Source organism: Portunus trituberculatus, chromosome 21, assembly GCF_017591435.1.
Source record: "Portunus trituberculatus isolate SZX2019 chromosome 21, ASM1759143v1, whole genome shotgun sequence".
NCBI lineage: Eukaryota > Metazoa > Arthropoda > Malacostraca > Decapoda > Portunidae > Portunus > Portunus trituberculatus.
The window spans coordinates 12,224,534-12,238,228 of NC_059275.1; the positions used below are offsets into that span (position 1 = coordinate 12,224,534).

At 40.2% G+C, this 13,695-nt stretch overlaps 1 protein-coding gene across 2 annotated transcripts in view; it reads right to left on the minus strand.

Moving 5' to 3' along the window:
- Positions 1-12,762, minus strand: part of LOC123507235 (SET and MYND domain-containing protein 4-like) — a 15,890-nt gene extending 3,128 nt beyond the window's left edge. Inside the window, exons 1-12 of one of the 2 annotated variants that reach the window (XM_045259975.1) lie at positions 12,447-12,762; positions 11,739-11,958; positions 11,469-11,628; positions 9,973-10,100; positions 8,916-9,096; positions 7,911-8,018; positions 5,157-5,277; positions 4,821-5,016; positions 3,748-3,949; positions 3,219-3,310; positions 1,639-1,811; positions 370-513 (exon numbers count right to left, since the gene is read on the minus strand). In XM_045259975.1, the coding sequence (XP_045115910.1) occupies positions 370-513; positions 1,639-1,811; positions 3,219-3,310; positions 3,748-3,949; positions 4,821-5,016; positions 5,157-5,277; positions 7,911-8,018; positions 8,916-9,096; positions 9,973-10,100; positions 11,469-11,628; positions 11,739-11,958; positions 12,447-12,454 (1,733 nt within the window). In that variant the 5' untranslated portion in view covers positions 12,455-12,762. The remainder of the gene's footprint in view (positions 1-369; positions 514-1,638; positions 1,812-3,218; positions 3,311-3,747; positions 3,950-4,820; positions 5,017-5,156; positions 5,278-7,910; positions 8,019-8,915; positions 9,097-9,972; positions 10,101-11,468; positions 11,629-11,738; positions 11,959-12,446) is intronic. The other variant, XM_045259976.1, reaches the window with a different exon arrangement.
- Positions 12,763-13,695: the final 933 nt, after the last annotated feature.

The window sequence follows — 13,695 nt, forward strand, 5'->3', positions numbered from 1 at the left end:
TATTCACTTAGCTTTCCTTTCCTCACTCTCCATTTCTATGTAGGTATCTAAGCTGCTGCATTCAATTATTTACTCCATTTTTTTTCTATTTACGTTCTTAATTTTTTTTTTTTTCCCACGTTTTTTGTAACTTTTATTCTTGTTAATCTATTTCTGTCTCCCTCTCTCTTCTCTCGCTCTATTCTCTTTTCACACACTATCAATTTTTATTTTATTTTCTTTCCTTTTCCTCCCATCTCATATACTCTTATTTTATTTATATATCTCCCTTTTTACGTTCTTAATGCTTCTCTTCTTCCTATCATTTTCATTTTTGTCTCTCCTTTATTTTGCTTTATTGTTTCCCACCTCTGTTGTCCCGGCGCTCACCTGAACCAGTATCGGGACAGCAGCTTGCGTTGTCTCTCTTGCAGGGACATGTGAGTGAAGATCGGCCCGTAGTTCTCCGCCACAGCGTCCCCGGGAGAAAGAGGCCGCAGGTTCACGATCACCATCTTGTCCCCATCAAAAAATCTAAGGGTGACAATTCCATGGAAGATAAATAAATGGATAAGGAAATTAAAAGGAAGAAATAACAGTTAAAGAAATAGTACTACTACTGCTACTGCTACTACTGCTACTGCTACTACTACTACTACTACAAATAAAAAAAAGAATAAATAGATATAAGAACAACCGCTTTCAAGATAATAACATTTACCCAGGAAAAGGAGGCCAATTATCGTACTTCAAACGAAAATTGACGTGCTATTCAAATTGGATGATTCGAACACAGCCATAAAATACTTACTAAAACTTGAAAGCAAGAAAGAACAGCTGCCTTAATGATAGTGCTATTTGTCTGAAAGAATAAAGGATAACTACAGCTTGACTTCAGGTGAAAATTGACCGTCTAAAGAGGTTGGATAGCAAGGTGTACTTATTTTTCCTTCCTCTTTTTGTCGCTCAGATTTTGCTATAGGTGTATTTCATGGAGTATCACCTAGTGTATGCATAAAATAAAGAGGTTATTACTACTACTACTACTACTACTTCTACTTACTACAACTACTACTACTACTACTACTACTACTACTACTACTACTACTACTTCTTCTTCTACTGTCACTATTACGTACATTTATTACTACTACTACTACCACTACTACTGCTACTACAGCTACTACTACTACTACTACTGCTGCTACTACTACTACTACTACTATTGTCACTATTACGTACATTTATTACTACTACTTCTACTACCACTACTACTGCTACTACTGCTACTATTACTACTACTACTGCTGTCACTATTACGTACATTTATTACTACTACTACTACTACTACTACTACTACTACTGTCACTATTACGTACATTTATTATTACTACTACTACTTCTACTACTACTACTACTACTACTACAACTACTACTACTACTACTACTACTACTACTACTACTACTACTACTACTACTACTACTACTACTACTACATTTACTACTACCAGTGATGATATATAAAAACACTGAGCGAAAATTATTCTACATATGCTGAAAACAATAATAAAAGAAAAATATAGGCAGTAAGGAAGAAGACAAAGACGAAAAAAAAGAAAAAAGAAAAAAAAATAAACTCGAGCATTTATACATTTTTACCTGGCGACGGCGGGGAAGCAGGAGTGGTTGCAAAAGGCGACGGTTGGGTACACTGCCAGGCCGAGGTACACGCTTTTGGTGGCCACGTAGTTATTTTCACCACTCATGAAGGTCATTCCGCTGATCTGTGAGTGTGGGTTACAGGGAGCGAGGGGGACAAGGGGGGAGTGGATCTACCAGGGGGGGTAGGGGCGGGAAGAAGAGACGATGTAGCCACGAGATGTCTTCAGAAATGCGAGAGGGAAAAGGGAGATTGTTGAGATTGTAGTGAAGCAAGTACCGACGGAGTTACAAATATAGGCTAGCCACCAACAGGACCTGTATTCCCAAACGTTTCGGCGTCTTAAACCTCGACTACTTTTCACAGGCTCTATTGGAAGTGACTGAGGGTTTCACAGGGGTTTTCGTCATCCCAGCGAGTCAAACAAAGATTCTGCACTACTGATACGAAAACCACCCGTGAAAACCTGGCAAGTTCTCTCTGTAGCCTGTGAAAGTAGTCAGCATGGGATCGAAGCGTTTCAGAATACAGGGCTGTTTCATTGCATCTCTAGAGTTTGGACTAAGTTATGTTCTAGTGAGTTAAGCATATCACATGAATACTAAGGCGGCAGCTGAGTCATTAGGTCATTAGCAAACCACTGCCGAAACAACTGTTGTGAACTGTTGCTGCTACTACAGTTTCTTTCTATCTAGTGAGTTAAGAATAAGACACCAGTGACAAAGCGATAGCTATGAGTCATTAGCTAAATCATAAACGAAAATAAACATAAATAAAAGAACGAAATTAAGGAAAAGAAATCAGTGATGCGCATTGTTGGTTCTAATGAGTTGTTTCTCTACGGAGCTTAGCCGAGTTAATGGCGCAAAATAAGACCATAACAACAATGAGCAATTTGATCGTTAAAACATAAGACAGAAACAAAATGAAAGTAAGAAAATAAAGAATAAAACTGGCCGCAACAATTAAACTGATTGTTTTTTTTTTTTTTTTTTTTCAGCAGAGCGTTTTTCTATGTTAAGCTACACAGCGGCAGCAGCGCGGCAGTCATGAGTGATTACAGGCAGCTCACTAAGTAACAACACGCCGGCGCCAAATGACCATCGTGTCTCGCCGCCGCGACTCAACCAGGAATCAATTGAGAAAGAAACACTAAAGAAAAACACTAAAATAAAACTAAACCGTTGCGAACATAAAGGTTAAAGATATACAGTATATATATATATATATATATATATATATATATATATATATATATATATATATATATATATATATAGAGAGAGAGAGAGAGAGAGAGAGAGAGAGAGAGAGAGAGAGAGAGAGAGAGAGAGAGAGAGACGCCATAAACTCACACCTAAAAGCAAATAAACACGTGAACGGACACTTCGGAAATTAAATAAAACGGCAGCCATCTACACAACGAGACAAATAAATAGGAACGTAAATAAATAAACAAATAAATAAATAAGAAAATAAGGAGGTAGAACATTCATCACACACACACACACACACACACACACACACACACTGATACGCCAACCTTCCGTTTTCTTCCGTGTCCTTGAGGATCCTTTACCTCATGAGCGTTGAACTGGGAGACCTGAAGGTGACGCAGCAGAAGACGACCAAGCAACGCCTCGTCATCCGTCAGGGGCTTGTCGGGGTGTCCTGCAGGGGTGACACACACACACACACACACACACACACACACACACACACACACACACACATATATAAGAGGTTATGTAATACTATGCAGGAGAACATTTGGGCTAGACACGTGCTACAATAAATCAGGAAATTGTAAACACTTATATCCTCATTAGTTGGTTGCTCATTCCTTCTCTTTCTCTTTCTCCTCCTCCTCCTCCTCTTCTTGTTTTAGTTTCAATACTTTGTGGCCAGCTTCAACAACAACAGCAAAAACACCACCACCACCAACAATAACAATAACAACTGCAACTACAACTACAACTACAACTACTACTACTACTATTACTACTTTCTCCTCCTTATCCTTTTCTTTCTCCTCCTCCTATTATTATTACTACTACTACTACTACTACTACTACTACTACTACTACAGCCATCAGAAGTCCCACTACCTTCATCATCCCATTTGCCGAAGTAGTGCGCTCTCTGCAGGATCTTGAGCAGGAAGGCGGCGATAAGGGCGCGATGGAAGAAGTCCCTGCCAGAGCGATGTTCCTCGAGGCCCGCCATGTGGTAGAAACTCAAGTAATCCTCAGGGCAGTGTGGTGACGCGACGGAAGGGAGGACGGCGGGCTGCGAGAGGCGGTCCTGCAGCTGCTCACACACACACACACACACACACACACACACACACACACACACACACACACACACACACACACACACACACACACACACACACACACACACACACACACACACACATAGGAAAAAGAATGAAGATTGAATAATTGTTGTATTGTATGTAATAGTATAGTAAACACACACACACACACACACACACACACACACACACACACACACACACACACACACACACACACACACATTTAGGTACGAATTTCATTATTTACTCAACTAATCACCCGTAACATGCGTCCCCTCGCTCAGCCAGCCAGTCCGCCAGCCAACAGTCTTTCTCCCTACTATACTCAGGCCTCGTTACTCACACTTGCCAGATACCCACTACTCCTGTCCCTGTCTATACCCCACCCATTTCCCGCCCTGCCAATCTTCCCCAACCGGACTCAACACCCATTCATCTCCGTATCTCTTCCCAAACACCCTCTGTCTCTCTGTCTGTCTATTTGCTTACCTCTCTACGTATGTCAGCCTACCAACTACTTCTTATTCCTTTCTGTTTCATCTACCTCTTCTATCTCATACTAAACATGCTTCATACTTATTTCTCTGCGTATCTACCTAAATACTAACTATTTACTATCATTCTTTTCTTCATCGACCTCTCCCTTCTCTCCCCAGACACCCTTCATCAGTAGCCACCCACTCACCTACCTACCTCTCATTCTTCAAGTCCTTCCCAGCACTTATACCTACTTCTCAAAAATCCTCAAAGCTTCTAGACACTTCATCCAGCACCCTACAAACCGTTCCAAGCCTTTATCTACTCCACGAAGTACTTCAAACCCTCTTCTTGTGGCATTGGAACCCTTGACCCTCTTACCTTTTGGAAGAACTGAAGGTCGTGCTGCGCGGCGACTCGAAGGGCCAGGGACACGTTGAGAGACACGCCAGATCCGATCATAAGGTCCAGGAAGCGACACTCCCACCGGTGATACGAACTAACAGCGAGATCTCGACATTTTGGACTGCAGAAAGCGACGCCGCAGCACCACTCACAGGGTACTGGAGCTATTAACCTGTACATATACAAACATAAATACATACAAACCTGAAAAAAACTACTAATACTAAATGAAAAAAGGAATAAAAAAAAGAGAAAAGAGCAAAGCATATTTCAAACACTAACAATAACAAAACCCTTCAGACACACACACACCTAACGTAACAGTGGGTACAATGAAAGCCACTCTTGTTTTCCATGAGTACGGAGGCGTAGGGGCGTTCAGCAATCAGCACCTGGCCTGTGGGGACCCTCCTGTTCACCACCGCGTACCGACCTGCCGCGGGAGGCAAGACGTCACGGTCAAAATATAAGTTGGTAATGCAAACGCTGATAAGTAAGTTAATAATCGATAATTAATAATTTGATGAAAAAAAGAAAAGAAAGGAAAAAAATAGTAAAGAAATATTAAGAGGTCACATGCTACAGTTCAAGGTTTAAGATGGTAAAGCAAATGTGGAAATATAAATGCAAATAAGCTGATAAGAAAAAGTTAAAGAAAGAAAAAAACTGAAAGAAAGATTAACAAGGCCTCATGCTACATTTCAAGGTTTAACATGGCAAAACAAATGTGGAAATATCAATGCTAATGGGCAGGTTGGTGAGAAAAAGGAAAAGAAAAAAAAGAGAAAAAGAAGGAAAGAAGGGTTAAGAGGTCACACGCTAAAGTTTAAAGTTTAAGATGGCAAAATGAATGTTGATGAATAAGTTGTTAAAAAAAAAGGAGGAAGGAAAGGTTAACAGATTACAGATCAGATCTCAACGTATAAGGTGGACAAATAGATAATATAAACTTTGACAGGTAAGTTCATGAGAAAAGGAAAAGAAAAGAAAAAAGAAGGAAAGGTTATGAAGTTACAGAAATCGAAGTATAAAGTGAAAAAAGAGCCAATAAAATAATTCAAATTGTGTTTTCCTTTCTACATCTATTTTTTGTTTACCCCGGAAGATGAATGACCACAAACATATAGTAATTCATTCCTTCGCCTATTTACTTTTGTTTACTAATCTACTAATTTATTTTCACCCTCCAAGAGCCCGTTCATGAAGGTTTATTACTTATTTATTAATCTCTTCAGTATCACGACGCGTTTTCATATTCATTCTGGTTACTGTTGGGTGATTTTATACAGCTTCAGAAATATTTGTTGGGATTAGAATAGTAAAGACTCTGGAGATTAACATTTTCAGTATCACGACGCGCTTTCATATTCATTCTGCTTACTGTTTGATGATTTTAGACAGCTTCAGAAACTCATGTGGGGGATCAAGATAGTGAAGACTGTGGCCATTAATCTTCTGACCTCCATAAACCCTTCCTAATATCAATAAAGTGGTCAAATCGTACACAAACCTCAAGGTAAAAATGTGTCCCAGTATTGAAGGGGTTAATATTTTGGCCTCCGAAAATCCTCCCTAATGCAAATAAAATCGCTTCATCATACATCAAAACCAAGGTAAAGATGCGTCTCAGTATTGAAGGGGTTAAAAATACTTCTCCTCCTCTTACATCGATCGTCACTCTTCTCTTCCTTGCCTCATTACTAACAAAACAAACACTGACATGAGTAACATCTTTCACTCATTACTAATACGATAAAAAGAATGACGTGACATTTTCCTGCGCATTAAACGAGTAAAACAATAATCAACCATTTTTTTTTTTCATCTTTTCTATTCCGTTACTTATATGACATCGCGTCGTTATATATCAATGCATTTCTTTTCCATCGATTTTTTTTTTCTTTTTTTTATCAATCTGGAACCGAGAGGAGAATGAAATAATTATTCAAGTATCAATCATAACGAGTTAATGACAAGGATTTTTTTTTTCTTCTTAGTCCTTCGTTCACGTTTGGTAAGAAATAAAAAAAAAAGTAGGAGGAGAAGGAAGAGAAGGAGAAGAAAAAGAAGGGGAAGGAGAAAATAAAGGAGGAGGAAGAAGAAGGAGGAGAACAAGAAAAAAAGGGGAAAAGAAAGAAAAAAGAGTAGGAGAAAGAAGAAGGAGGAGAAGAAAGAAGAACAAGAAGAAGAAGAAGAAGAAGAAGAAGAAGAAGAAGAAGAAGAAGAAGAAGAAGAAGAAGAAGAAGAAGAAGAAGAAGAAAAGACCTAAAGTAAGACGGCGACAATGACAAAGACAACAAAGAACAATAACAACAACAACAACAACAACAACAACAACTACTACTACTACTACTACTACTACTACTACTACTACAATAATATTAAACAGTAGGCAAGCGTTATGTATTCAATTTGTCACTATCATTTACCAACTGACAGTAGTAATAGAAGTAGCAGGACACTAATGTAGCAATAAATTTGTTCTCCACGAATAAATGACATGCGAATTGCGTGTCCACCCGCTTTGTGTGTTAGGTAGATGAAAGAGGAAGAGAGCGATGACTTGGTAAAAATGAAGAAATGAATGAATGAATGATTGAATGAATGATGAAATGAAAAAAGAACGAGAAGTTGGGAGGAGAAAAAAAGAAAGATAGATACATAGATAGGCGAATGAATAGATAAAGATAGATAGATATATAGATAGATAGATAAAACAGATCGTTATTTAATGCAAATAACAAACAATAAAGGAAAAAAAAGGAAGAAAAGAAGAAGAAGAAGAAGAAGAAGAAGAAGAAGAAGAAGAAGAGAGAGAGAGAGAGAGAGAGAGAGAGAGAGAGAGAGAGAGAGAGAGAGAGAGAGAGAGAGAGAGAGAATCAAACATAAAATAAGTAAGGAAGAAAATAAATAAGTTAAGAAAGAGAAAAGGGTAACAATAATTTATAAAAAGAATCAGTAAATTAATAAATACATCAATGAATAGATAGATAAATAAATAAACAGAAAAATACGTATATATGAAAACGACACTGTTCACGCATGCTCGAACGCTCTTTTGTTTACCTTCATCTTTGGTCTCCTGAAGCGTCACAGCTGAGGAGGCGTTGGGCAGGACGCGACTAGGACCGCTGAAAAGGTTGGCTGTGGGGCTTTGTGTGGTACTCTTCTCTTCTGTGAGGGATGGAAAGGCTAAGATTATATCAGGAATAGAGCACAATGAGGTGAAAAGGAGAAAGAGGGAGTGAGAGATGATGAAGGGAAGGGAAAGCAAATGGAAAAGCGTGAAAATAGAAGGTCGAGAAGTAAGAAAGGAAATAAATAAGAAGAATGGGAAGGTAGAATGAGAAGAAAGATGAGATAGAGACAGAGGTTAACATAACGAACTGAGACAGAGTGAAGAAAAAAAATTAATCCGAGAGAGAGAGAGAGAGAGAGAGAGAGAGAGAGAGAGAGAGACACCCCATCCATCCAGCTAACATCCAACGAAATAAAAGTCCCACACACCACAAAGCCACGTTCCCTTACATCATGAGCGTTTGAAGAAAGTCATATTAATTTTGTATACTCGCTTATATACAATGGAGGAAGCCGAGCGAGAATAAGAAACCATCAAATTATACCCTCCATAAATCTGTCCACATAATAGTACATACGTAAGGGCGAATCAAGGCAGTACTACGCTGGTTTATGTGGCGCTGTTTGAGTTTCGCACATTCAAACATTACTAAAGTGAAGTTCTCGTTTGACTGACTCCGTCCGTTGCAGCACATTATGTCAGATGATTGTGTTTATTATATTTGATCCTTTCCCCCCCCCCCACCTCTTCTCTCTCTCTCTCTCTCTCATAGTAAGCTGTTTCTTTCTCCTTTTCTTCTATTTTCGTTTAGTGTTTATCTGTTTCATTCCCCCCATCTCTCTCTCTCTCTCTCTCTCTCTCTCTCTCTCTCTCTCTCTCTCTCTCTCTCTCTGCAAACATAAAATACATGAAAAAAAACAAACAAACAGAGAAAGAGAGAGAGAGAGAGAGAGAGAGAGAGAAATTACAGTACAACAAAGAATCATTCCTACCATTCTCATCTTCCTTCCCTTGACACATATCCATCTTCTTCACCAAATCCTTCTCCCACACCCCCAGTTTCTTCTCGTTGAGGTCTGCGGCGGAGAGGGCTTGGGCAGCATGCTTGAAAGCCTCGAGGGCGGCTCTGTACTGGCGCAGCTTCAGGAGACACTGGCCGCGGCGATCTAGCACCTGTAGAGATAAGACATGGAGGAGGTAAGATTGATGGTGCTAAAATGCATGATATAAATGAAGCGGTATTTGGAAACACACTGCTCTCTCACCACTACTATTGTCAAGGACCACAGAGATGATCATGATCACCCCAGTTCAACTCAAGATTGTTTCACCAGTTAATGATGTAGAAATCTCGTTAATCTGTCACTAGAACTGTAAAAAAAAAAAAAGGATAAAATAAATACTTGAAGATCCGTGACACATTAACTAAAGCCTTACTAATGTTATGTGTTTACTGGGTGTGGCGCAGAAATGTTCCGAAATATGATCCATGATAGCAGAGTTGTTAGATGATCAAGTGTTACACAGAATCTTCGGGTGTTTGTAGACTTCAATACACGACGAGTGACAACGTATAGCATTAGTGAGATCAAGTGACATTATTAAAGGGATAGAAGAAAGAGGGTATGGTGTAGGATTATAATTCTCTCTGGGATGGGTGTAAGTGTTTGTTGATATGGTGATGCGGTATAGAGTGTATTTTGGTGGAAGCACGTGGTAGACTCTCTCTCTCTCTCTCTCTCTCTCTCTCTCTCTCTCTCTCTCTCTGTGTGTGTTCTTATTCTTTGTTTATTCCTTGATATTCTTTTTCGTTTGTGTGGACGGGAAGAGGTGAAAAATAGAAATGAAGAAGGCGGAAGGGGAAAGAAACGGATGGAGGAAAAAGACGAGGAAGAAAAGAGAAAGAGAAGCAGAGAACATTTGTGAACATTTATAATACAACAATCTCTCTCTCTCTCTCTCTCTCTCTCTCTCTCTCTCTCTCTCTCTCTCTGTGTGTGTGTGTGTGTGTGTGTGTGTGTGTGTGTGTGTGTGTGTGTGTGTGCGCACCTTGTAGGTCAGCGAGGGAGGGTAGTCTGCCTTCAGTGCCAGGTCTATGTCGGTGAGGCAGTGGCGGTGCTGCTCCAGATGGTACAACACTGCAGATCTGTTAGCCAGCGCCAGGGAATACGTGTCCCCTGAAGGCGGAGGAGGAGGAGATGGTGGAAGAGGTGTAAAGAAGAGTAAGATGAGGAGAAAAAAAAATAAGATTAAGGATGAGGAGGAGTAGGAGGAGGCGGAAGATGTGTAAAGAAGAGTAAGATAAGGAGGAGAAGAGACGAATAGGAAAAAGGATGAGGACAAGCAGAGAAGGAAGAATTAGGCATTGATCTGTATTTCATATTGTTTGCATTAGTTTAAAAAATGACATCTTAGCAGTATTGTAAACTTTAAAGCTACGTCACTCTATTAACACTTTTCAGTTTTAAGTAATCATTTGTCTACTAATCCATCTATTTACGAGAAGAGTTTGCCACTAACCAGTAAATCATATTGTTTTACACTACTACGCATTTCACGGAGAGTGAATTACTGTTTTTCGCAAATATCTTTCAAACTAATGAATTGATCGGAATGGTACTTTGACACTGTGTACAAGACACCTTCCGCTAATTTTTGGTCATACTAATCAATGCCAAATGATGTTATTAAAAACGTTCACTCTTGAGATATACGGTGTTGCCGAGCCTCGCCAACCTATTCATACGAACATCTACAATCCCCCATCCCATTTTTCCCTACGTTCCTCTCTCCCGCTCGCTTCCCCCATCCTCCTCCCACTCTCCCACTATCTTCCCCCCTCCACGTTCGATAGTGTACGTTAGTTCTGGCGACTCATGTGACTTCGGCTTTAAACGTCAAGAGTAAACGCTTTTACTAACACCATTTGGCAATGCTTATTATGACCAAAAATTAGCGGAAGGTGTCTTGTACACAGTGTCAAAGTACCATTCCGATCAATTCATTAGTTTGAAAGATATTCGCGAAAAACAATGACTCACTCTCCGTGAAATGCGTAGTAGTTTAAAAGTAACATTTGAACAACAGTGAAAATACTATATACTTTGCTACCATTCTACACATTTTTTTTCCAGATATATATATATATATATATATATATATATATATATATATATATATATATATATATATATATATATATATATATTGTTATTCATTCATTGGCGTAGTAAGAAAATAAATCCAATAAACATTAGAAGATTTCAAATAGTTTATAATAGGAGACAAATGTGTAAAGTGAGTGGCAGGGAAACACATTGAGACAGGGTACTTTATTCTCTCTGAAGAATGTTTATAAGCGAAACGTTAGGGAACAAAGTACCTTCTCTCAACTGTGTTTCCCTACCACTCACTTAACATATTCCATACAATAAATAAATAAATAAATAAAATGAATAAATAAATAAATAAATGAATATCAATAAAAACACTTCACTGCCTTCTCACTATCACTATATCTCCATCGCCTCCGTCAGTGTGCTTACCGTCGTGGTGAGGCGCGCGCATGACGGCCTGTGAGTAAGCAATGAGGGCCTGCTGGTACTTCTTATCTTGAAAAGCCTTGTTACCGTCAGCCCGCCGCTTCTCCGATACCTCGCGGCTCTTTTGTTTGAAGAAACTTGACACCTTGAGTGTGTGGATGGGCTGGAGAGTAAGACACGCCGAGATAATCATAGTTACACGTCGTTAGAAGTGAGGATTGGGACACTAATACCTACAGCTATATAAAAAAAATATCTATTATTACAACATACCTTGACTTCCCAAATCTTCCTAAACCTTTCGTCATCATCCTTCATCTTCTCAAACTTCTCGAGGAACTGTTCTGACACATGTGCGCTGATCTGCTCGACGAAGTGGCTGAAGAAACCCTCCTGAGTGCTCCACAGCGTCACCTCGGAGCACAGTCTATGGAGGTACTCTTCCAAATCGTCCATACCGTTGGATACCCCATTTTTCAGTTCCTCGTATCCCCTGCGTGTCAGATGATCCCTCGTTTTTTATTCAGCGCAGAAAAAAGGGGAGTGAATAATGGCACAAAATAAGCTCATAAGTAGGGAAAGTGTTGGATAATAAGCGTCAGTGTAGACACGTGTGTTAGCTCGAGTGAAGGAAACTTAAATATTGAGAGTTTTCTGTGAGATCAAAGACAAACGCCCGTCACCGCCACCCACATGACAACACAGCTGCTAGACTTCACCTCGTTCCTCACACCACAACACCCTACACCGCGACAGATGATCGGAATCTCAAGCAGCCTGTTGCGTCGAGTGCATGCTTCACTAAATCACGCCGCACACCACGTACACTGCCACTCTAAAACACCCTCGTAAAACACCACCACTGATACCTGACACATGAAATAATTGGTTTTCTGCGCAGTGATAAAAAAGTGACAAATGCTCCCTTTATTCCACTTCACTTCGCAAAGCTCTATCGTTCACCGCACCGCAGGGACTTACCCGGCCATGGCGGAGGTCAGTTAGATTCTGAAGCGCGGGAACGTTCTCGGTTTCTCTCCCTCCCCCCTGCAGCACCACTGGACCATGAGCTGAGGTGCTGGTGGTAGTAGTAGTAGTAGTCTGCTGTTACTATAAACGGATCCACGTGTGAACTGTTCCCGAGCGAAGAAAAGACACGCGATAAAAATGCCACTAAGAGTTCAGTAAGGCGCCTTATTACCCCGTCACTCAGCTCCCCAGTACAGCAGCAAGTGTACTGCCCGCGAGTGATGTGTTTACTCCCGCCGTGACGTGCGGTAATGTTCCTTAAACGAGCGAGCGAACAGTTCTGAAATTAATATGAAACCCGAAGGGAATGTCCCCCAACCAGCTATTTTTAACCTTGCCACCCCGCCCCCTTCCCCAGAAATGGGATATAGTCTGACATGTGCACGTGAATGTGTAACGAAGAATGAAGGTAGGCTACACATGACATAACAAACACCTACCAGTCATGAGAGTTAATGTGATGCATGCTTATAGGTACACGACATATTATGACATGGGATCCGTTGGTAGAAAACGTGGGGCGGTGCTTTCAGAGAGAACCGCAGGTAAGGCAAGCGCGGGGGTACGCAGGCTTGGGTATATTTGGGTTGGGAGGACGAGGTAGCTTGGCGTGGGGTGAGTAGTGGTGGTGGTGGTGGTGGTGGTTGGAAGGTGTGAAGGATGGACTAGGCATGTGCTGACGTCTCCGAGTGACAACAGACTGGTAATTTAGGGGCGTGTTAGCTTACTCCGAGACGAAATAAAGGAAGGTTTAAGACTATAAGCGCGTTATGGGTTGACGCATGTCTGTGGTGTGAGGTTAGCAGTGTGTCCATGGTGACGGCACATTGCTAATAAGGATAATTGTAACTTATGATGAGGGGAGACGACAGACGAGGCTTATAGGTTTAAAGCTTCTAGTAATTCCTGGAGGCTTATTATTATGTTAGTATTATATTTTCACAAGTTTATTGTTATGGTGAACGTAGAAATTGCATGAATAAACACTGTATCCTGAAAAATTTCAGTTTCACTTCCACCACATTCAAAAGGTTTTAATCGAAATTACACAGGTTTTCAAAGTTGCTTTTTTATGGTTGTAATGACAGATTAACAAAAATTTTACTATATCAACAAGATGAACACTTGAGAACCCGGCCGATCATCTCTATTGCTTTTGAAAATATATGGTGAAAGAGGCAAAATTATTCAGAACATCGTG